At 38.0% G+C, this 26,243-nt stretch overlaps 1 protein-coding gene across 3 annotated transcripts in view; it reads left to right on the top strand.

The window, feature by feature from the left end:
* SH3BGRL (SH3 domain binding glutamate rich protein like) overlaps positions 1-25,909 on the top strand; it is a 134,604-nt gene extending 108,695 nt beyond the window's left edge. Inside the window, exons 4-6 of one of the 3 annotated variants that reach the window (XR_013992962.1) lie at positions 1,322-3,227; positions 3,345-3,493; positions 25,842-25,909. Coding sequence is in view for 1 of the 3 variants with exons in the window: in XM_081042903.1 (XP_080899029.1) it covers positions 1,322-1,354 (33 nt within the window). In the remaining 2 variants the exon portion in view is untranslated. Of the gene's footprint in view, positions 1-1,321; positions 4,847-25,841 lie in introns of those variants that run through there. The other 2 variants (XR_013992963.1, XM_081042903.1) reach the window with 2 other exon arrangements.
* Positions 25,910-26,243: the final 334 nt, after the last annotated feature.

Genomic DNA, 26,243 nt, shown 5'->3' with positions numbered 1-26,243 from the left:
CGGCTAAATTTGGGTCTTTTGGGACTACCAGTTAGCTGAGTTGGTTAGAGCATGGTGCTCTTAACAAGGTTGTCGGTTTGATCCCCTCATGGGACACTGTGAGCTGCGCGCTCCAAAACTAGATTGAAACAACTACTTGACTTGGAACTGATGGGTCCTGGAAAAGCACACGTAAAATAAATAAAAGTTTAAATAAATAAATAAATTTGGGGCTTTTTCTCTGCCAACGACAAATTAATTTTGCAAGTCGCAGTGTTCTCATGGAGCCCATATAAAAATAATCAAAAATTAAATTGCCTATATAATGAATTGTCTCAAAGCTATGGACTATAAATATTTCTTTGCCTTTTACTGTAGGTCTTGTCTACACAGGTTGGCTTAATCTGAATGTATGTCCCCTGCTCTATCATTTTATATTTTGCTATTTGCAACTGATTTTGTGTTAAACAGATACTTTGAACTCCAGCCCCTTGTCCAATTTTGAAAACCTGTGTTATTATTCGTATTTTCACTAGATACCAGTTGCTAGCATTGTCATCTAAGTCACTGCAAAATTCTGTTTCCTTGTCAAACTTTCTTTTCTCATGAATAAAATGTCTTATTTTAGGCTTTCTATAACTAACAAATCATAAGAAATGTTAGGTAAGGCATTTATGTTTAAAAAGTTAGTAAAACCCAAATTAATTTATTGATTTCAGTGCAGATTATAGGAAGTATGAAAGGAAGGATAGTCTGTTTTCTGTGACTATGACTCCCTCTCTTTCAATTAAATGTAGGAGTCATTTATTCATTTGTTCATTCAACAAGTGTTTTTTGAATGTCAAGCATTGACTTGACATTGATGTTTGGCAAATACAGAGAATATCCTAACTTTTAACGATTGCATACTGTAATAAAAGTTATATGAATGTGGTCTATCTCTCTAAAAGTATCTTACTGTACTATACGCACTTTTTCAGTTAAAGGAAGCACTTTACAACTTCTCTTTGGCGTATCTGAATTGTTGGCATCCCTACACTTGAGTTTTGGGGCCGTTATTAAATAAAATACGGATTACTTGAACACAAGCACTGCAACACCGTAGCATTTGATCTGATAACCAAGACAGCTACTAAGTGACTACTAAGTAGGTTTAGTACAGAGCATGGATACGCTGGACAAAGGGGATGATTCACATCCCAGGTAGGAAAGTCTTTTCTGAGGACCAATAAATGCTTTTGACTATTCTTCATAATTTGAGCAATTGTAGTCCAACCAAAATACACATGGATGTCTGCTTAAAATATTTAAATCTATCTGTTTTGTTTGTTTTTCATTTCAGGAAGCAGAAGCTCAGGCAAAGCAGCAAGCATGAACCTTAAACAATCTACCTTAAGCTTCCTGGAAAAGGAGTCTCCATTGTTTTTATAAAATAGCAAAGTTATCTTGGCTTCAAAAGAAATAGGCTTAATGTTGAAATAATAGATTAGTTGGTGTTTTCGCATGCAAACAATCAAAATGAATACATAATTAAATGTGAATGTTGTGATGAGGAAAATGGAGGGTGAACATAAAATTTTAAGTAGATATCATGGAATAATTTTGTTATCTGCCAAGGCATTTTATATGCTTTAATGAGTTTTAAAAAGCAAACACTTATGCCTTCTGTTGGTATTATTATTTCAGCTTAAGTATATCTGTAGCTCTACATTGAGGAATTTAAAAAGGAGAGAGAAAGAATCTGTCTCATGTTCCCAAATTGCCTCATTAATTTTAGTGAACAAAAACATGTACCTTTTTGATGTGATGTTATTGTGACTAAAAAATAGATGCAGGTAATGTTTATGGTACGTTAGACATTGTAGTTTCCTATGGTAATTATAACATTCCCATTGTTTTGTAGTTGAAACTTCTATGTACTGAACCACAGGTTTTCTAGGCTTCTAAAGATAGTCTTTCACTGCGTATTTCAGTGATCAGAACAGATGACCACCCACAATAAAAAGACAGATGCATTCCGTTGACAAGTTCCTTGCTTAAGCTATGATGCAATCCTGTTTCTAAATTGTTTGCCCCAGTGAAATATGCATATGTATGTTATGGAAATGGGATGTTATATATGTTTAAAGTGTCTTCCTTTTGCAAAGAGCTTAGACTTTTAATTAACTGTTGTAAAATAGGTCAGCATTTATTGCCCAAGAGTGTTTTTGAGGGGCTGTTTGCTAAAAATATCTTTGTGGTTTCCCCCTTTTAAAACAAGTTGTGACTACAAATGCCACTGTCACTAGATATTTGACCTTTTTATTTTAGCATGGGCATATAATATGTGCATACATTAAGCAGAGAGAATATTTTCTATACCTGTATTCCAATGAATAGCATGAGTATCAGATAAAAGTGTTCATTTTTAAAATGTTAATTTAAAAAAAAATTCTAAGAAGACAAGAAACATCATGGCCTAAATCACTTACCCAGGAGATACACATATTGTACTTTAGTTCCACACTAATTTATTACTAAAATCAAACACCCTTTACTTTAAATTATATCGTCATATCATTTGATGTACTCAAGTCTGTACTCTTTGCCAAAATCAACATATAATGAAAACATGGCTTTGTTTACTGGGATTCAAAGTTGATGTGATGCTTTAAAATAAACTCAGTATTTTTAGAAATATAATTTATGTATTCCTGGAGTTTCTAAATAGCGCAATAGTACTTTTAGATTATATATATATTTAGAGTTTGGGGAAGGATAAAAGAGATAATAACAAAGAAAACAATTTGAATGCAATTTCTAAATTTCTTTTTTAGGGTCTTGAATTTTGCGATACATACTGGAGCCAAATAAAGAACTATTCCATTGTTTTGTATACAAAAATATGCTATGGAGAACTCTAGAAAAAACAGTGTGCTTTGTAATAGATTCTGGAAAGTGTTTAAAAAATTGGTCAATATTTTTCTGAGCTTTATTAAATGCAGATGATTCTGCTTGCAATATTCTATGTGGACATTTTTACTTTTATTTTAGTATCAAATAAGTTAACACTATTAAAAACAATCTTCAAAAATAGATAACCTTTTTGAGATGTTTATATATACTAAACTGTACCTTACAAATAGCATATATGTAAACTAAAAGTAAAAGTTCAGATTGAGTCTTCCTAAATTGAAATCTTTCATTTTTTCAACTGAGTACTATATCCGGTAGATACAAGAAAAACAAGTGAAATTCTGATTATTAAGGTGAGTTTTATAAAGAATTTTCACAAAATTTGCCTGGAAAATATAACTATTGCTACTTGTTATATTACTTTTAACATCTTTCAGTTTTAAATCATAATTTGTTATTTTCTATTTTAGAGCTGATTTGCCCTTAAGAATATATGACCTTCAGGAAGATTTCCATTTTCAGTAAAGAATGCAAATTTTTAAATGTCAGCACTTATTTGGGAATCTGAGTATCTGGAGAAACAGAATTTTGAAACGGAAATTGTTAATTACTTGCTTGGGTAAGTCTAAATACAGAGTCGAATTAAATCCATTAATTCAGCAAAAGGAAAAAGAGAGTTTCACATGGATTTTGGATGATGAAAATGTAGACAGATTGACATTGATTTTATTTATTTCCTATGTAAAATAAATAGGCATTTATTTTCTTTTGAAGAATTCCAATAAAACTGATTAAGAGACATTCATATTTGATTAATTTGGACTTTCTGGTTTTCTTCCCCCACCTTGCTAACCTTGTCTGTGAATATTATGTCATCTCCTTCCTTTATTAATCAAACAAAATTTTGAATTTCCACTAAATAGCAACCATACAGTTTACATAATTATCATCTACCATGATTTCCTTAACATCTTCTTTGATCTATAATTCAAATACCATAAAATTGCCTCACTTAAAGTATACAATTCAATGATTTTTAGTATACTTTGAGTTATGCAACCATCACAATTTAAGTTTAGAACATTTTATCACTCAACAAATAAACTATGTATCCATTAGCAGTCACTCCCCACCTCCCACTCCCTTAGCCCTCTACAACCACTAATTTACTTTCTGTCACTATGGATTTACTTCTGAACATTTCATATAAATAGAATCATATAATATATGGTCTTTTGTGACTGGCTGGCACCATGTTTTTAAGCTTCATCCATGTTGTATTCATCCGTATTTCATTTTTTATGATTGAATAATACTCCATTGTATGGAGATAGCCATATTTGTTATTATTAATTAGTTAATAGACAGTTGTTTTTTTTTCACTTTTGGGCTGTTATGTATAATGCCGCTATGAATATTCATGCACAACTGTTGTTGTTGTTTGAACAAGTGTTTTTAGGTGTTTTGACTGTATATACAAGAGTAGGTCATGTGATAGTTGTATGTTTAACAATCTGAGGATATGCCAAACTTTTACAAAGGTGCTGCACTGTTTTACATTCCCACTAGCAGTATTAAAGGGTTCCAAATTCTCCATTTTCTGGCCAACAGTTGTTATTATTTGTCCTTTTGAATATAGCCATTCTAGTGGCTATAAATTAGTATCTCGTTATAATTGTGATTTACATTTCCCTGATGACAAAATATGTTGAGCATCTTTTCATGTAATTATGATTATTTGTATATCTTTTTCGTAAAGATATCCATTTAAACACCCTATCCATTTTTTCTTTCTGTTTCTATCCATTTTACAATTGAGTTGTCTTTTTATTGTTGATTTGTAAGTGTTCTTTATATACTCAGAATACAAGTCTTATCAGATATGTGATTTGCAAACATGTTCTCCCATTCCATGAATTGTCTTTTTATTTTTTGAGGGTGTTTTTGAAATACAAAAGTTCTTAATTTTGATGAAATCCAATTTGTCTATTTTTTCAATTGTTACTTGTGCTTTTGTTGTCATATCTAAGAAAACATTACATAATCCATGGTCATAAATATTTACTCCTGTTTCCCTCTCATAGTTTTATAGTTATACTTCAGACACTTAGATCTGTGATCTGTTTTGAATTACTTTTTGTGTATGATATGCATTAGGGATTCAACTTCATTTTTTAAATGTAAATGCTATTGTTTTCTTAATCTCTTCCGGATAAATTGTAATTTGTGTATAAAACATGACATATTTCTGAATACTAATTTTTTATCCTGTAACTTTACTAAATTCCTTTATTAGTTCTAATAGTTTCTCTTTACTGGAGTCCTTAGGATTTTGTATGTATAATGTCATCTGTAAATACTAACAGTTTTACTTCTTCCTTTCCAATTTGGATGTCTTTTATTTCTTTTTCTTATCTGATTGCTGGGACTCAGACTTCCAATACTATGTTTTATAATAGTGATGAGAGTTGGCATCCTTGTCTTCTTCCTGACCTTAGAGGAAATGTTTCCAGCAATGCACCATTGAATATGATGTTAGCTGTGGGTTTGCAATATATGGCCTTTATGTTGAGGTATGTTCCCTCTATACCCATTTTGTTGAGAGTTTTTATCATAAATAGATGCTGAATTTTGTCGAATATTTTTCTGCATCTATATGATTTTTATTCTTCATTTTTGGGAATGTGGTTTAACTAGTGAATATTGAACTAGACTTGCATCCCTGGAATAAATACCACTTGACTATAATGTATGGTCCTTCTAATGTACTGTTGAATTCAGTTTGCTAATATTTTACTGAGGATTTTTACATCTATGTTTACCAGGGTTACTTTTCTAAGCATCACTTGCTGAACAGAACATTCTTTCCTTATTGAATTGTCCTGGCATCCTTGTCAAAAATCAAATAACCAGGATGAGGGGTGTCAAGATGGTGAAGTCAGAAGATCCTGAGCTCGCCGTCTCCAACAGACATGCCAAAACTACAACTACATATAGAATAAGTATTTCTGAGAAAAACCTGAATACTAGCAGAACAGATTTTCTAAAACTAAAGATGTAAAGAAAAAGTCACATCAAGATGGGTAGGATGGACAGAGACATGGTTCAGTCAGGACCCATAACCACAGTGTGAAAACTTACAGGAAGGAGAAATATCAGAACTATGGAGGTCCATCCTAAGGAGTGAGGGGTCTGAGCACTACTTTTGGGCTCTCCAGCCCAGGATACCTACACCAAGAAGAGGAGCTCCCATAATACCTGGCTTTGAAAACCAGCAGGGCTTACATCTAGGAAAGCCAAAGTGCTGTAGTTAACTGAGACTCCACAATTAAAGGGCTCAAGCCTTAATTCACTTGCTTCAAGTCCTAGCGCAGAGGAAGCAGTTTGAAAAGCACCTGGGCCATAAAGGAGATAAACTGACATTTTAGGGTGAGTGCTAGAGTGCTCCACCATTCCCTTGAGGACACAGCCTACCCTACGTGCCTATCCTAGCCAGAACCCCTCCCAAGTGGCCCTTGACCTGTCTCGAACAATGGGAGGAAAGAAATGAAAAAGAGACCAGAAAATAGAAAAGATCAATGAAACTAGAAGCTAATTCTTTGAAAAAATAAACAAAATTGACAGAACATTAGCCAAACTTGTCAAGAAAAAAAGAGAGAAGGCCCAAAGAAATAAAATAAAAATCAGAAAAGAAAGAAGCAAAGTTACCGCTGATAACACAGAAATATAAAGGTCATAAAAGAATACTATAAACAATTTGCCAACAAATTGGGCAAGTTGGAAAAAATGGAAAAATTCCTAGCAACATACAATGTTCCAAAACTGAATTAAGAAGAAACAAAAAAATTTGAACAGATAAATTACTACTAATAAAATTGAATTAGTAATTTTAAAACTTCCCAAACACAAAAGTCCAGGATGAGACAAATTTACAGGTGATTTCTACCAAACATTTGAGGAAGAATTAATACCTTATCAAACTATTCTAAAAAATTGAAGATGAAGGAATGCTGCCAAGTTCATTCTACTAGGCCAGTGTTATCTTGATACCAAAACCAGACAAAGACACTACAAAAAAGAAAATCACAGGCCAATAACCCTGGTAAACATAGATGTAAAAGTCCTTAGTAAAATATTAGCAAACTGAATTCAAAGTACATTAGAAGGACCATACATTACAATCAAGTGGTATTTATTCCAGGGATGCAAGGATAGTTCAATATTCACAAGTTAATTAACATGTTATTTACAAGTAATTACATGTTATTAACAAGTTAATTCACAAGTTAATTAACAGCCAACTGAATAACTGAATTCAACAGTACATTAGAAGGACCATACATTATAGTCAAGTGGTATTTATTCCAGGGATGCAAGTCTAGTTCAAACTAGTTAAACCACATTCCCAAAAATGAAGAATAAAAAATCATATAGATGCAGAAAAATATTCAACAAAATTCAGCATCTATTTATGATAAAAACTCTCAACAAAATGGGTATAGAGGGAACATACCTCAACATAAAGGCCATATATTGCAAACCCACAGCTAACATCATATTCAATGGTGCATTGCTGGAAACATTTCCTCTAAGGTCAGGAAGAAGACAAGGATGCCAACTCTCATCACTATTATAAAACATAGTATTGGAAGTCTGAGTCCCAGCAATCAGATAAGAAAAAGAAATAAAAGACACCCAAATTGGAAAGGAGGAAGTAAAAGTTAGTATTTACAGATGACATTATATATACAAAATCCTAAGGACTTCAGTAAAGTAACTATTAGAATAAAGGAATTTAGTAAAGTTACAGGATAAACAAATTAATATTCAGAAATATGTCATGTTCTATAAACAAATAACAAATTATCGGGAAGAGATTAAGAAAACAATAGCACTTACATTTGCATCAAAAAGAACTAAATATCTAGGAATAAATTTTACTAACGATGCAAAAGACCTATATTCTGAAAACTTCACAACATTGGTAAAAAATTGAAGGCAACAGAAATAAATGGAAAGATATACCATGCTCATGAACTGAAAGAATCATTATAAAAATACCCAAAGCAGCCTATAGATTCAATGCAATACCTATCAAAATACCAATGGCATTTTTCACAGAACTAAAATAAAGAATCCTATAATTTTTGTAGAATCACGAAAGTCCCCAAATAGCCAAAGCAATCTTGAGAAAGAAGAACAATGTTGGAGGTATCATGTGCTCTGATTTCAAACTATACTGCAAAGCTATACTAATCAAAACAGTATGGTACTGGCATAAAAGCAGACACATAGATCGATGGACGAGGAGAGAGCCTAGAAACAAAGCCATCCTGATATGGCCAATTAATCTACAACCAAAGAGGCAGGCATATAAAATTAAAAAGAGACAGTATCTTCAATGAATGGTGTTAGGGAAAACTAGACAGATACATGCAAAAAAAAAACAAAACAAACAAACGAACAAACAGAAAACTAGATCACTCTGAATATATAAAAATAAACTAAAAATGGATTTAAGATTTCGATGTAAAACTTGACACTGTAAAACTTGTAGATGAAATAGGCAGTAATCTCTTTGACATCATCTTAGCAACATTTTTTTGGATATGTTTCCTTTGGTAAGGGCAACAAAAATAAAAACAAATGGGGATATATCAAAACTAAAATGCTTTTGCACAGCAAAGAAAACCATCAACAAAATGAAAGTACTATCTACTGAATGAGAGAAGATAATTTTAAATGATACATACGATAAAGGGCTAATATCAAAAATAGATGAAGAACACTACAATTCAACATCAGAAAAAACAATCAGATGGGATGTCACAAACATTATGGTGTGAGAGGTGCTCCTTGAAATCTCCCCTCGAAATTACAACAAATCGAACAGCTGTAATTCAACAAAGTATTCTCTATGCAACACACAAACACATCTGAGAGATACGCCTATTGAAACATCTGAAGGTAAGCAAATCGGGGTAAAGAGGGGAGGCAGAAAGGGGGAATTGCAGACAGGGGCACTGGATGCAGCCTGTAGTCCAGAGCTCACTGTGATCCAGGGAGAGGGGAGGATTGAGATTGTGGGTGCCCTTTCTGTGGCACCAGCAATCCTGCCTGAGTGATCAGCGTATAATACAGCTGAACCCAGTGATCAGGGCAGAGACCTGGGGGCAAAGACTGAATACGGAAGTATAAGAACTGCAGTTTAAACCATCATTGCCAGGAAGAAAATAAAGCCACGGAGCCTGGCCACCTCCCCTCATCCTCTGAGAGCTTGCCTCCCCCACACCGTCCCAGTGTTAGTAGTGGACCACAGAGGAAAAAAAAATGGTAGCAATGTTGGATTAAAGAGCAGAATATCTACTACCCTAAGAACTAGAGAGGTAGTTCCTGAGTTGCAGACACACAGTGCAGCTAATGGCAGTGAGGGAGGGAACTATAGGGGCAAGACAGTGGTGGTCTGGCAATCATTGCTTGGAGGAGAGCAGACACACACAAAAGACTACCCCCTCTTCCAGCCCACCCCACCAGCACATTTCCTGGCTGATCGCAGCAGGGGCATCATTGGGATTTCAGAGGCACAGAACGCCATCGCCTGGCACATCCTCCCATGAGAGTGATGCCCTGAGACAGTGGCAACCTGGCCACAGAGGAGAAGCCCAGCTCCCCAGGAAATCTCCCATCCCATGATAAGCCAGAACAGCACAAGATAAATTAAAATGCTCCAGGGTCACCTACTGGAAAGCAAAAGAAAGACCTCTTCATATCAACCTGCTGTAGAATCCACTCCAGTAGATGCCCAGGAAGAGAAATAATTCATTATTTTCTGTGAATAACCAAGGTAACAAGGCAGCTCAGAAAGAAAATGAAAAATCTCCAGAAAATGAACTTTAAAACACGAAAATATGTGACTTAAATGACAGAATTCAAGATTGCAGTTCTGAAAATACTCAATGAGATGCAAGAAAACTGAGATAGGCAGTTTAGTGAACTCAGAATTAAAATCAATGGATAAAATGAAGATTTTACCAAAGAGATTGAAATTTTACAAAAGAACCAAACAAATAATGGAGCTAAAGAACTGAATAAAAGAAATGAAGACTGAAATAGCCAGTTTAGGAAATAGAGCTGGCCAGATGGAAGAAAGAATGAGTTACATTGAAAACACAAATCTGAATGTTTGATTCCACTCACTCCTGGTTTGTAGAGTTTGTGCTGAAAAGTTTGATGATAATATAATGGGCTTTACTTTGTAGGTTACAGCCTTCTTTTCCCTGGCTGCCTTGAGAATTCTTTTTGTCATTAATTTTTTACAGCTTCAATGTAATGTGCCCTGCAGAATGCCTTTTAGGACTGAGATAGTTATTTGTTCTGTTTGCTTCTTGGGTTCGAGGATCCAGTTTTTTCCATAGGTTTGGGAAGTTCTTGACTATTTGTTTGAATTGACTCTGCCCTTCTCCCTCGTTTCTCCTTCCGGTATACCCATTATTATATTGCTCTTTCTGATGGAGTCGGATAGTTGTTGTAGAGTTCTTTCATTTCTTCAAACTCTCAAGTCTCTCTGCTTCCATCTGTATCATTAGCAGATTTGGGTGTCCTTATGTAGTAGGTGTTCTGTATGGTCCAATGGCGCAGTCTCCCTGATCTCCTGTGTGTTTGTTCTGGGAGTATCCTTTGAATGTGTTGTGTGTATTGTCCTGCTGTATTTGAGCATTGATTGCTTTTGGCATGTCAATGGGTGGGATTGACTCCCAGGCTGACTGACTGAAGATTGGCTATGCCCAGTGTATGAGCTGTGTGGGGACTGACCCCTCAGAGGAGGCTTTGCCCCACCCCTGGGTTCTTGTGGCTGTTGAGAACCCACCTCCCCTTTGGGTGTACTGCTTGTGGGGCTAACGAGGTGGTGCTCTGATGTGGTCTGAAGCTGGCCTCTGGTTGTGTTGTTTCTGGTGTCTCTTGGGATGGGCTCTCGTGCAGGCCAATTTCACCCTTGCCTGTTTCCGGCCTGCATCTACCTGGTGGGAGCCACAATGCTATATGTGATTGGCTGCTGCCAGCAGTGTACCAGGAGGCATGTGGGGGTGTCCTTACCATGAACCAAAGCTGGATTCCACCAGTAGTGGGCCTGAGGCAGCTTAGGAAACGGCTCATGGCCCCCAAGGCTTATTGCCATCCACCAGCTGCCCCCAAGGCCCAGCCATTAAAAAAGCCTCCTTATGTCCTCAGGCCAGGCTGGTTGACCTGGTGTTGAGAGTGCCCTCAGTGATGCAGGATTAGCTGGGCTCGATTGAGTACCAGGGAGGCACGAGACATAGGTCGTGGTTTTTACAAAGTTAATGCAGATTCAGTTCTTATGCCACTGCCCAGCCTGTGACCACTTTGTATAGCACCCTGAGAACACCATGACCAGCCACCGTTCACCTTGGGACAATGCCTGGCCTGTGACCACTTTGTGCACTGCCCTTAGAACAACACAATCAGCCACCACCTCAGGCTTGCAAATTTCCAAGAGCAACCCCAAAGTGGCTGCAGTGCAATTTTTCTGTTACTGTCCACCACCAAAATCTCTCTAGGTTGTCACAAATCGTCCACTGCTGTAAAAGGCCTCCACAGTCTGTGGCGTGGGGCTGGCCACCCAGGTGCCCTGAGTGCCCCTGGCAATGCAGCTCTAGTTGTGCCTGGTCGGTTTCCTGGGAGATGAAGACCATGGTTGGTGGCTTCTACAAAGTCAATGCAATCTCAGCTCATGCACTGGTGCTGGGCCCGCGACCACCCTGCAAAAACGCCCGGAGAATGCTACAGCCAGTCACTGCCCATCTCAGGCCTGCCACCACCCATTTAAGGCCTGCAGGTTCCTGAGAGCTGCCAAAGAGACACTGTGGTGCAGGTCTTGGGTTTCCACCCACCAGCAAGTGTTTTTTGGACTATCTTCCCACTTTAATCAGACTTCCACCACCTATGGGACAGGGTCAGCAGCCCAGCATTCAAGAGTTTCCCCGGAGGTGTAGCACCAGCTATGCAGAGAGCAGGAACCCAAGGCGTTACCAAGGCAGTGCACACGTGGGCATTCTACCAGACCAATGTGACCCCAGATTTTGCCCTTTGTGGGAGGGCTTAGTACTGAAAAGATGGTGCTCTACTGTAGGCCACACATGTGTTAGGTTCCACACAAGGACAACAATGGCTCTTGTCCCTCCAGCTCCCATGCTGAAGCCACACAGTCAGTCCTTCCCCACCTGTCTCTGGGCTTCCTGAGCCACCACTTCTCCACCAGTGAACAGGTTAGTGCCTGCAACAGAGTGAGTCTGTGTGCTGGCTCTACAAGAGGGTGTCTGGGTTACCTGGGTGCCCAACAGGAAGGGCAAACAGAGTCTTCGCTGATTTTCACTGCCAGATGCTGTGGAACCTCCTCTTCCTAGCACAGGACCCCTGGGTTTAGACAATCCATTGCATGTCTTTTTTTTTCTTTATTATTTATATTAAATTTATTGGGATTAATAACATAAATTTCTTCATTAATAACATAAAAGTTTTTGTTTTAATTTTATTTTTACATCCCTCACACCGTGAACCCCTCTCCCCCCATCCACCACAACCCCGACCTCACACCGAGCCATCACATTATACACATAAAATTATAGTTGGCATTCATTAATGTCCAGTCTCTGGTGTACAAGGCCATGACCAGGCATCCACAGCATCCCTGAGGTGGTCTCCCAAACAGGACACATGTCCATCGGACACCCAACAAAATCCCCAAACACTATTGAATAAGTTCCCCAAAGTAATTCTCAAAAAACCCTGAGGCCATCCTGTGGTCACCAGCCGCCTCCAAATCCCTTCACCCTTCCCCCCCATCCCCAACCCCCTCCCCCCCGCCCATCTAACAACTCTCGGTTTTTGTGTCCCCAAAACTGTTTCTGATTAGTTCATACACATATTCTTTTCATTAGATTCCGCATATAAGTGAGATCATATGGTACTTGTCTTTCTCTTTCTGACTTATTTCACTTAACATAATGTTCTCTAGATCCATCCATGTTGTTGCAAATGATAAGATTTCTTTTTTCTTTATGGCTGCGTAATACTCCATTGTATAAATGTACCACAGCTTCTTAATCCAGTCATCGACCGATGGGCATGTCGGTTGTTTCCATATCTTGGCTATTGTGTAAAGTGCTGCAATAAACATAGGAGTGCATACAGATTTTGAATTGGAGTTTTGGATTTCTCCGGGTAGATGCCTAGGAGTGGAATTACTGGATCATAGGATAGTTCTATCTTCAGATTCCTGAGATACCTCCATACTGTTTTCCATAGTGGCTGCACTAATCTGCAATCCCACCAACAGTGCACTAGCGTTCCCTTTTCTCCACATCCACGCCAGCATTTGTTGTTTGTTGATTTATTGATGATAGCCATTTTGACTGGGGTGAGGTGGTATCTCATTGTGGTTTTTATTTGCATTTCTCTGATGGTTAGTGAGGTTGAGCATTTCTTCATATGTCTTCTTGCCTTCTGTATGTCCTTTTTAGAAAAATGTCTCCTCAGATCATATCTTAACATAATAAAGGCCATATATGACAAACCCACAGCTAACATCATACTCAATGGGGAAAAGCTAAAACCATTCCCCCTAAGATCAGGAACAAGACAAGGTTGCCCACTTTCTCCACTTCTATTCAACATAGTGCTGTAAGTTCTAGCCACAGCAATCAGACAAGAGAAAGAAATAAAAGGCATCCAAATTGGTAAGGAGGAAGTAAAATTATCACTATATGCAGATGATATGATACTATATATAGAAAACCCTAAACACTCCACCAAGAAACTATTACAACTGATAGATGAATTTAGTAAAGTAGCAGGATATAAAATTAATATTCGGAAATCAGTTGCATTTGTATATACCAATGATAAAATATCAGAAGGAGAAATTAAAAAAACAATTCCATTTACAATTGCTCCAAAGACTATAAAGTATCTGGGAATAAATCTAATCAAAGATGTAAAATATCTGTACTCAGAAAATTATACGACACTGAAGAAAGAAATGAAAGAAGACATAAATAGATGGAAACACATTCCATGTTCATGGATAGGAAGAATTAATATAGTTAAAATGTCCATACTGCCTAAGGCAATATACATATTCAATGCAATTCCTATCAAACTACCAACGACGTTTTTCACAGAAATAGAACGTATAATCCTGAAATTTATATGGGACCATAAAAGACCCCGGATAGCCTCAGCAATCTTGAGAAATAAGAACAAAGTGGGAGGTATAACGATACTTGATTTCAAACTACAAGGCTACAGTAATCAAAACAGCATGGTACTGGCATAAAAATAGACACATAGATCAATGGAACAGAATAGAGAGTCCAGAAGTAAATCCATGCCTATATGCTCATCTAATCTACGACAATGGAAGCAAGAATGTACGATGGGGTAAAGACAGTCTGTTCAGCAAGTGCTGTTGGGAAACCTGGAGAGACACGTGCAAGAAAATGAAGCTGGACCACCTCCTCACACCATATACAAAAATAAATTCAAAATGGCTTAAAGACTTAAATGTAAGATCTGAAACCATAAAATGTCTTGAAGAAAATATAGGGAGAAACTTCATGGACATTACCCGGAGTAAGATTTTCACTGATATATCCCCTCGCGCGAGGGAAGTAAGAGAAAAAATAAACATGTGGGATTACATCAAACTAAAAAGTTTTTTCACAGCAAAGGAAACCATCAATAAAACAAAAAGGGATCCTACTGAATGGGAAAAGATATTTGCCAATGATATATCTGATAAGGGACTAATATCACAAATCTATAAAAAACTTACTCAACTCAACTCCAAAAAAACAAACAACCCAATTAAAAAATGGGCAGAGGACTTGAGGAGACATTTTTGCATGTCTTAATAACAGTGTTTTGCCCCAAGAGACTGTGGGTTTTTCATTCTCCTTACAATATTTGCAAGCAATGCTCACTGTTTTTACAATCTGATTGAGTTCTGAAGTTCTGAGTTAAATGTTTCTTTTTTTTTTACTTTTTTTTGTTAGTTTCAGTTGCACAAGACAAGGTAATACTTAGATGCTCATCATTTATATCCCTTACACTTTGGACCCCCCTACCCCCACACCAAGCCATCACATTATATATATAAAATTATCCCTCCGACCTCGCACCGAGCCATCACATTATATATATAAAATTATAGTTGGCATTCACTATTGTTTAGCTTCTGGTGTACAGTGCCATGATCAGGCACCTACACTATCCCTGAGGTGGTCTCCCAAATGAGACACGTGTCCATCGGATACCCTACAAAATCTTTACAACTATATTGATTACGTTACCCAAATTAATTTTCAAAAACCCTGAGGCCATCTTGTGGTTACCAACTGTTTCCTAATCCCTTCACCTTCCCCCTTATCCCCACCTCCCCGCCCATCTAACAACTCTCAATTTTTCCTCTTTGTCCCCAAAACTGTTTCTGATTAGTTCATTCACTTATTCATTTCTTTAGATTCCACATATAAGTGAGATCATATGGTACTTGTCTTTCTCTTTCTGACTTATTTCACTTAACATAATATTGTCTAGATCCATTCATGTTGTTGCAAATGGTAAGATTTCTTCTTTATGGCGGTGTAATACTCCATTGTATAAATGTACTACAGCTTCTTAATCCAGTCATCTACCGATGTGCATTTCAGTTGTTTCCATGTCTTGGCTATTGTGTATAGTGCTGCAATAAACATAGGAGTGCATACAGATTTTTGAATTGGAGTTTTGGATTTCTCTGGATAGATGCCTAGGAGTGGAATTACTGGATCATAGGGTAGTCCCATTTTCAGATATCTGATATACCTCCAAACTGTTTTCCATAGTGGCTGCACCAATCTGCAATTCCACCAACAGTGCACTAGCGTTCCCTTTTCTCCACATCCACGCCAGCATTTGTTGTTTGTTGATTTATTGATGATAGCCATTTTGACTGGGGTGAGGTGGTATCTCATTGTGGTTTTTATTTGCATTTCTCTGATGGTCAGTGAGGTTGAGCATTTCTTCATATGTCTGTTTGCCTTCTGTATATGCTTTTTAGAAAAATGTCTCCTCAAGTCCTCTGCCCATTTTTTAATTGGGTTGTTTGTTTTTTTGGAGTTGAGTTGAGTGAGTTTTTTATAGATTTGTGATATTAATCCTTATCAGATATATCATTGGCAAATATCTTTTCCCATTCAGTAGGATCCCTTTTTGTTTTATTGATGGTTTCCTTTGCTGTGAAAAAACTTTTTAGTTTGATGTAATCCCACATGTTTATTTTTTCTCTTACTTCCCTCGCGCTAGGGGATATATCAGTAAAAATCTTACTCCGGTTAATGTCTATGAAGTTTCTTCCCATATTTTCTTCAAGATATTTTATGGTTTCAGATCTTACACTTAAGTCTTTAAGCCATTTTGAATTTATTTTTGTATATGGTGTAAGGAGGTGGTCCAGCTTCATTTTCTTGCATGTGTCTGTCCAGCTTTCCCAGCACCATTTATTGAACAGACTGTATTTACCCCATCGTACATTCTTGCTTCCATTGTCGTAGATTAGATTGGCATATAGGCATGGATTTATTTTTGGACTTTCTATTCTGTTACATTGATCTATGTGTCTATTTTTATGCCAGTACCATGCTGTTTTGATTACTGTAGCCTTGTAGTATAATTTGAAGTCAGGTATCGTTATACCTCCCACTTTGTTCTTATTTCTCAAGATTGCTGAGGCTATCTGGGGTCTTTTATGGTCCCATATAAATTTTAGGATTATATGTTGTATTTATGTGAAAAACCTCATTGGTAGTTTGATAGGAATTGTGTTGAATATGTATATTGCCTTACAGTATGGACATTTTAACTATATTAATTCTTCCTATCCATGAACATGGAATGTGTTGTAGAATAGAATAGCACCAGAACTGCCTCCTCAAGGGTTGAGAAGCCCTTTTCAGTAGCACCAGAACTGCCTCCTCAAGGGTTAAGAAGCCCTTTTCTGAACAGCCCCCAGACCAGAATAACCTAGTCATCAATCATAATCATCACACATTGCAAGGTCAGGATGTTCTGTTAAGAAAATGCTTATCCTGCAGCAAGAATGTAAGCAAGGACACAGGACCAAAAGTTTTGTAAATGTCTTGCCTGCATGGAAAATTACTGAGAGCCTTAAAATGTTATGCTATAAAAACCCCTAGCTTTGTGTGTTTGGGGTCCTTGTTGAAACCTGCTGCGTCGGGCAGATATTCGGACCCCAGCTAGCTGGAGATAAACTTCCCTGTGTGACTTGCATTATCGTGTGACTTCTGTTCGCTTGAGGAGGGGTGGACTCCGGACCTTAACAGTGTTTCCATCTATTTATGTCTTCTTTCATTTCTTTCTTCAGTGTCTTATAATTTTCTGTGCACAGATCTTTAACTTCTTTGGTTAAATTTATTCCCAGATATTTTATAGTCTTTGGAGCAATTATAAATAGAATTGTTTTTTTAATTTCTCCTTCTGATATTTTATTATTGGTATATACAAATGCAACTGATTTCTGAATATTAATTTTGTATCCTGCTACTTTACTAATTTCATCTATCAGTTCTAATAGTTTCTTGGTGGAGTCTTTAGGGTTCTCTCTATATATAGTATCATATCATTTGCATACAATGATAATTTTACTTCCACCTTACTAATTTGGATGCCTTTTATTTCTTTTTCTTGTCTGATTGCTGTGGCTAGAATTTCCAGCACTATGTTTAATAGAAGTGGAGATAGTGGGCAACCTTGCCTTGTTCCTGATCTTAGGGGGAATGGTTTTAGCTTTTCCCCATTGAGTATGATGTTAGCTGTGGGTTTGTCATATATGGCCTTTATTATGTTGAGATATGATCCCTCTATTCCCACTTTCTTAAGGGTTTTTATCATAAATGGCTGCTGGATTTTATCAAATGCTTTTTCTGCATCTATTGATATGATCATGTGATTTTTATTTTTCATTTTGTTAATGTGGTATATCACATTAATTGATTTGCGGATGTTGAACCACCCCTGCATATCAGGGATGAATCCCACTTGATCATGGAGTATGATCTTTTTAATGTATTGCTGAATTCTGTTCGCTAATATTTTGTTGAGGATTTTTGCATCTATGTTCATTAGAGATATCGGCCTGTAGTTTTCTTTTTTTGTGGTGTCTTTGTCTGCTTTTGGGATCAGGGTGATAGTGGCTTCGTAAAAAGTGTTTGGGAGTCTTCTTTCCTTCTGGATTTTTTGGAAGAGCTTGAGGAGAATAGGTGATAATTCTTTTTTGAACGTTTTGAAAAATTCACCTGTAAAGCCATCTGGTCCAGGGCTTTTGTTTGTTGGGAGATTGTTGATTACTGATTCAATTTCCCTGGTGGTAATCAGTCTATTCAGATTTTCTGTTTGTTCTTGAGTTAGCCTTGAAAGGTTGTACGCCTCTAGAAAATTATCCATTTCCTCCACATTGACAAATTTATTGGCACATAGTTGCTCATAGTAGTTTCTTAAATTTTTTTGTGTTTCTGTGGTGTCTGTTGTCACTTCTCCTCTTTCATTTCTGATTTTATTAATTTGGGTCCTCTCTCTCCTTTTTTGAATGAGTCTGGCTAAAGGTTTGTCAATTTTGTTTATCTTCTCTAAGATCCAACTCTTGGATTCATTGATTTTTTGTATTGTTTTTCTGGTTTCTATTTCATTTGTTTCCACCCTGATCTTTATTATCTCCTTCCTTGTGCTCCCTTTGGGTTTATTTTGCTGTTCTTTTTCCAGATCCCTTAAGTGTGAAGATAAACTGTCAATTAGTGATGTTTCTTGTTTCTTTAGGTAGGCCTGCAGTGCTATGAACTTCCCTTTTAGGACTGCTTTCGTGGCATCCCATAGATTTTGGGTCGTTGAGCTTTCATTTCCATTTGTCTCGAGATATCTTTTGATTTCTTCCTTGATCTCCTGCTTGACCCATTCATTATTTAGTAACATGTTATTGAGCCTCCATGAATCGATGTGTCTTCCAGTTTTTTTCCTGTAGTTCATTTCCAATTTCATAGCACTGTGGTCAGAGAAGACAATTGGTATGATTTCAATTTTCCTAAATTTATCGAGACTTATTTTGTGGCCTAACATATGATCTATCTTGGAAAATGTTCCGTGTGCGCTTGAGAAGAACGTGTATTGTGCAGCATTGCGGTGAAATGCTCTGAAAATATTGATTAAATCCAAGTGGTCCAAAGTATCATTTAAGGCTGCTGTTTCCATATTGATCTTCTGTCTGGAGGACCTGTCCCTTGTTGTCAGAGGTGTGTTGAAGTCCCCTACTGTGATAGTATTGCTGTTGATCTCTGTCTTCATGTCCGTCAGTACCTGTTTTATATATTTAGGCACTCCTATGTTAGGTGCATGGATGTTTACTAGGGTTACATCTTCTTGTCGGATTGATCCCTTTATTATTTTATAGTGCTCATCTTTGTCTTTTAATGTGTTCTTCATTTTAAAGTCTATTTTGTCAGATATAAGTATTGCAACTCCAGCTTTTTTCTCGCTTCCATTTGAATGAAATATCTTACTCCAACCTTTCACTTTCAGCCTGTGTGTGACTTTTGATCTGAGGTGAGTCTCTCGTATACAGCATATACAAGGGTCTGGCTTCCTTATCCACTCAGCCACCCTATGTCTCTTGATTGGAGCATTTAATCCATTTACATTTAAAGTGATTATTGAATTGGTACATAGTTATTGCCATTTTTTAAATTTGCAGTTAGATTGTTTTCATCTTTCTTCTATTTACAGAAGTCCTTTTAGTATTTCTTGCAATGCTGGCTTGGTAGTAATAAATTCCTTCAGTTTGTTCTTTTCTGGGAAGCTCTTTATCTCTCCATCAACTTTAAATGATAGCCTTGCTGGATAAAGCAATCTAGGTTGTAGGCCTTTGTGTTCCATCACTTTGAGTATCTCCTGCTAATCCCTCCTGGCCTTCAATGTTTCTGTAGAAAAGTCATTTAATAGTCTTATGGGAGTTCCCTTGTATATAACCACCTGTCTTTCTCTTGCTGCTTTTAGGATTCTCTCTTTGTCTTTAAGCTTTGCCATTTTAAATATAATGTGTCTTGGTGTGGACCTGTTTGGGTTTATCCTGGTTGCAATTCTCTGCACTTCTTGGCGTTGTATGTTGGTTTCCTTCATCAGGTTAGGGAAGTTTTTGGACATTATTACCTCTAATATGTTCTCAATCCCTTGCTTCCTCTCTTTGCCTTTTGGTATTCCGATGATGCCCATGTTGTTGCGCTTGATGTTATCCCAGAGGTCTCTTAAACCATCTTCATTGTTTTTTATTCTCTTTTCTTTCTGTTGTTTAGTTTGGGTGATCTCTTCTTACTTGTGTTCTATGTCATTGATTCGATCCTGTGCTTCATTTAACCTGCTGGTAATTCCTTCAAGTGAATTCTTAATATCGGTAATTGTGTTCTTTAGTTCTAACTGGTTGTTCGTTATGATTTCTACATCCTTATTTAGTTCTAACTGGTTGTTCTTTATGATTTCTACATCCTTCTTTATGTCTTCTCTAAGCTCCTTAAACATTCTTATCACCAGTGTTCTGAACTCTGTCTCTGAAAGGTTGGTTACCTCTGCTTCATTTGTTTCCAGTTGTGGAGGTTTCTTCTGTTCTTTTATTTGGGACATGTTTCTTTGTCTTCCCATTCTGACTGACTCTCTGTGTTTGCTTTGATGTATTAGGAAGATCCCCTAGAGTTCTTAGTTCTTGCTGGATTATCTTATGTAGTATGTGTCCTTTATATTTGACTTGCACTACTTCATTCTTCTCCTCTGCGTGTGCTGTAAAGGTGACTCTTGTGTTGTGTATATTATCCTGTTCAAGAAGAACTTTAATTGCTTTTTGCTTGTGAGTAGGTGGATTTAATTCCTAGGCTGACTAGTTGTGAGACTTGGTTCTGCCCACCGCAGGGTGTTCTGCTGGGTGAGGGTTGACCACTTAAATGAGGTTTGGCGTCTAAGGGCTCTTGTGCCTTCAGAGAATTCCTCTGGGTGTGTGACTTGTAGGTCAAACCTGGTAGTACTCTGGTTTGGTCTAGAGTTGGCTTCTGGATATGTTGAATCTTGTGTCTCTTAAGCTGGGCCATCATAGGGCAGTTTCAGCACAAAGCAAATTACCAAGTACAACAACAACAAAGAAAAAAATCAAGTACATTCACATGTAAAAAACAACTGACAACCCCCACTCAACACAGGCAAAATATCATATAAATAAAGACAAAAGAAAGCAAAACAAAACAAACAAACCAACAAAAACAAACAAAAACAAAGCAAACAACAAAAAACAAATAAACAGTAAATAAAACAAAACAAAATAAAACAAAAAAGGGAAAAAAACAGAAAAAAAAAGAAAAGAAAGAAAAAAAGGGGGAAAAACACACAAAGCAAAGCAAACAAGAAGCAGCACCAGTCTTGGCTTAAGCCTACCAAGTAATCTCCCAGTTGTCCTCTGCTCTGCCAAAGAGTCCCCTGCCTATTGCCCAGGCAACGCCTGTCACCTAGTGCCCAGAATGAATTTGGGGCTGTAGATTTAAATGCGAGGGGCTGAGGTGTCTGGATGACAGTTTTTAGAGAGTCAGTGCAGTTTCTGCCCTTGTCTGCACATGTGCACGCTGAGAGTGGCAGCACCAGCCCTGTGTCCATTACTCCTGTGACTTAGGATACTTCGTCCTTGTGTGTGTGTGTGGGGGGGGGGTCGGGCAGGAGATTTTTGAGCCACTGAAAGCCAGAAGCTGCCTCTGCTGCTTACTGCTGATTTCAGGGAGTGCCTCCGCTGTTGCACTGGCCCCGCCCCAGGCCAGCCAGAAAGGGTGGGGGCTGGGGATGGAGGGTTCTTCTCTCTCCCAGGCCAGCTGCGTCTCACTCCTCCCGCAGGCCGGCAAAGGTGGTGGCTGGGGGTGAAGGAGTCTCCTCTCTCCTCATTCAGCGAAAATCCCACACCTCACAGCCTCTTCCGTGGGTTAGAGCTGGCTGCCAATCTTCCCAGCGCCTAGCACAGAGGCTCCTCTGTAATGTGACACTACTCCTCAGTTCAGGGGTCAGTTTAAGTCTCTGGAAGGGCGAGGGTAGGATTGGAACAGCGGGGTGAGGGGCCCAGGTGTGCAGTCTGTGTTCTTTGTCTGACCTAGGGCCCTCCAGCTACCCGCCTGTGCGGGAGCGATCAGCTGTGGGACGCAGGGAAAGAGCCCACCTCCTGGCTTTTGTGTTCTCTGTTCCGCCCTGGGCTCCCGGGCTTCTGTTGGCGCGCTGTAGGGCCGCGGTTCTACCGTGGGCGGGGGGATTGCACGGCGCTTTTCCTCTTGCCCTCCTGTCGTTTGCGTGCTGCCCGTCCGCGACTTTACTGGGGGAGTGCGTGTCTCCACTTCGCGCCCCTCTCTCCTCCCCTGCTCGCCCAACTAGCATACCTCTAAGCAAACCTTCCACAAGTCTTTTAGCTGTTCTCCTGGCTTTGGTGTTCTCCATTTCATCCCGGGTCCCGGGAGTCCCTGGAGGTGTGGGCTCCACCAGGCCCCGACTCTGCCGTGTAGTGGGGGGTGCGTTTCCACTTTGCTGTCCTGCCTCTTCCCCTGCTCGCAATTAGTGCGCACCTTCAAGTAATTCTTCCACGAGTCTCCCAGCTGTTATTCATCTAAATATTTCTTTTTAACATGTGCCATATACTATCGTATTTTCTAGTGTTTTCAAACACTAGAAAAAACACTATTGTATTTTCTAGTGTTCACTTGTCAAAAATGCTGGTAGCATTCTACTACACTAATATTATTGTGTAACCACCTGCCTTTTCAAAATCTCTGCATTTCAGAATTTATAAAAAGATACTTGGAACTTGAGAGTGACTCTTGCCTTATTCAATAGGTTTCTGATTTATAGTGTCTCCTTAGGAATATCCCTGTGTCCATCTTTAATAGTGTAAAGGAAAACCTCTTTCTCTTTTGACATAATCCATGACCCCAGATATTTTTATTCCTTTTGGTCTTAACTTTGAGAAATTGCATGTGGGGCATAACAAATGTGATTCCCATAACAAATTACAGTGAAGCTTGTGGCTTAAAACAAGAATTTAACCTTTCCTCATCCTGCAGGTCAGAAGTGTGAAATTAAGGTGCCAGTACATCTGAATTCCCTCTGTTGACTCTAAGGGAAAATCTGTTCTTTGCCTCTTTCAACTTCTATTAGTTCCAGGCATTACTTAGCATGTGGGTCACATTGCTCCAATTTCTGCCTCGATGGTCACAGTTCCTCCTCTTCTATCTACTACCCCTTTGCTTCACATTTATAAGGATTATTGTCATTACCCCTAGGACCAACCTGGATAATCTAGGATGATGTCCTTATGTCATGATTCCTAATTACATTTTCAAAAACCCTTTTCCCCAATAAGGTAACATTCATAGGTTCCAAAGGTTAGGGTGTGGACATACATTTTTCAGGCCCACTGTGCAATCCATTACAGATGATTTAGGAGGATAGATGAGAAACAGACCTGCTCGATGGAGGGCTGTCAGGGTGTTATATCTGCAAAATCAGTAGACTTTAAAAAAAATTAAGGTTTTTATTAAAATATAGCTAACGTACAATATTCTATTAATTTCAGGTATAGGCAATAGTTATTCAACATTTATATACTTAAAGAAGTGGTCATCATAATTCCAGCAACCATCTGACACCATACTATGCTATCACAATATTAGACTATATTCCCCATGCTGTACATTACATCCCCATGACTCATTTGTTTTATACCTGAAAATCTGAACCTCTTATCTCCCTTCACCTTTTTTCCCCTTTTCTAATTTTTCAATTACAGTTTATATTCAATATTATTTTACATTTCAGGTGTACAGCTTAGTGGTTAGGTACTTATATGATTTAAGAAGTGTTCCCTCTGACTAGTCTGTTACCCTCCTGGCACTATACATAGTTATTACATATAATTGACTATATTCCTTAGGCTTTTCTTTATATCCCTGTGACTATTTTGTAACTACCAATTTATATTTCTTTTTTTAAAAAATCTTTTAAAATGTATTTTAAGTGTGTTTTTCTAGGACCCATCAGCTCCAAGTCAAGTAGTTGTTTCAATCTAGTTGTGGAGGGTGCAGTTCACACTGGCCCATGTGTGGATCGAACCAGCAACCCTGGTGTTACGAGCATCACGCTCTAATCAACTGAGCTAACCAGCTGCCCCCGCAATTTATATTTCTTAATGCCTTCACCTTTTCCACCTTGTCCTCCAACACACCTGTCTGTCACTCCAATAAATCTAGTACCCATCTGACATCACACATAGTTATTACTATATTATTGGCTATATTCCTTATGCTATACCCTATATCCCCATGACTACTTTGTAACAACCAATTCGTACTTCTTAATCCTTTTCCCTTTTTTACACTACCCCGCCAATCCCCCACCCATCTGGCAACCATCACAATATTCTCTGTATCTATGAGTTTGTTTCTGTTTTGTTTGTTTGGAGTTTGTTTTGTTCTTTAGATTCCACATATAAGTGAAGTCACACTGCATCTGTTTTTAGCTGTCTGACATACTTCACTTAGCACAGTAACCTTCAGGACAGTCCATGCCACCGCAAATGGTGAGAACCCATTTCCTTCCATGGTCATACAATATTCTATCGTATATATGTGCCACCTACTCTTTATCTATTCATCCATTGATGGAAACCCAGGCTGCCTCCACATCTTGGTTTTTGCAAAAAATGCATATGTGGATGCACATGACCCCTCAAAATAGTGTTTAGGGTTTCTCGGGATAATTAACCAGAAGTGGGATTACTGGGTTCTTCTTTGTCACTTGTTACAGGCTTTGTTTTAAAGTCTCTTTTGTCTGGTATAAGTATAGCTTCCACAGTTTTGTTTGCTTGTTTGTTTCCATTTTCATGAAATATCTTTTCCCCATCGCTTTACTTTGAGCCTGTGTGTGTCTTTTGATCTGAAGTGAGTCTCCTGTAGGCAGCATGTATAAGTGTCTTGTGTTATTATCCATTCAGCCATCATATCTTTTGATTGAGGCATTTAATGCATTTAAATTTAAAGTAATTGTTGATAGTTATGTAGCTATTGTCATTTTATTATTAATATTTTTCATCTATTCTTTTTTTCTTCCATCTTAAAGAAGTCCCTCTAAGGTTCCTTGTAATATTGGTTTGGTGGTGATGAACTCCTTTAGCTTTTATCTTGTCTGGGAACCTCTTTATCTGTGCTTTGATTCTAAATGATAGCCTTGCTGGGTAGAATAATCTTGTTTATAGGCCCCTGCTTTTCATCACTGAATATTCCCTGTCAATCCCTTTGGGCCTGCAAAGTTTCTGTTGAGAAATCAACTGATAGTCTTAAGGGAGCTCCCTTATAGGTAACTAATTACTTTACTCTCGTTGCTTTTAGGATTCTCTCTTTGTCTTTAACCTTTGACATTTTAGTTATGATGTGTCTTTGTGAGGTTCTCCTTGTGTTCATGTTGTTTGGGACTCTCTGTGCTTCCTGAGCTTGTATATCTATTTCCTTCAGCAGGTTAAGGAAGTTTCAGTCATTATTTCTTCGAATGGGTTTTCAATTCCTTGTGCTCTCTTCTTCTTCTGGTACCCTTATGATGCGTATGTTGTTATATTTGAAGTTGTCCCAGAAACCCCTTAAACTCTCCTTATTTTTAGGATTCTTTATTATTTTTGCTGTTCTGATTGGGTGTTTTCTGATATAATCTTCAAAATCACTGATTCAAATCTCTGCTTCATCTAATTTACTGTTGATTCCCTCTAATGTATTCATTTCAGTTATTGTATTCTTCATTTCTAACTGTTTTTAAAATATGTTTTCTATCTCCGTTTTTATGTTTCCTAGCTCTTTGCTGATGTTCTCCCTAAGATCATTGAGCATCCTTATAACCAGTTTTTGGAACTCTGTGTCAGGTAAATTACTTGTCTCCATTTTATTTAGTTCTTTTTCTGGAGCTTTGTTCTATTTTTTCATTTGGGAAATGTTTCTTTCTCTCCCTATTTTAGCTCCTTCCCTGTGTTTGTTTCTATGTAGGGCTGCTATGCCTCCTGGTCTTAGTAGTGTGGCCTGTAGGACCCAGTGGTGTGTACTCCCTCGTCACCACAGCCATGCACTCCAGGTATATCCCTCATGTGGGTTGTGTGTGCCCTCCTGTTGTGGTTGAGAGTGGAATGCTCTTTGCACGTCATTTGGAGGGATTGACACTCAGGTTGACTGTTTGTAAGGAGTGGATGTGACTACAGTGGA

This window comes from Rhinolophus hipposideros (assembly GCF_964194185.1).
Source record: "Rhinolophus hipposideros genome assembly, chromosome: X".
In the NCBI taxonomy this organism is placed as follows: domain Eukaryota; kingdom Metazoa; phylum Chordata; class Mammalia; order Chiroptera; family Rhinolophidae; genus Rhinolophus; species Rhinolophus hipposideros.
This window is presented reverse-complemented; position numbering and strand designations above follow the sequence as displayed.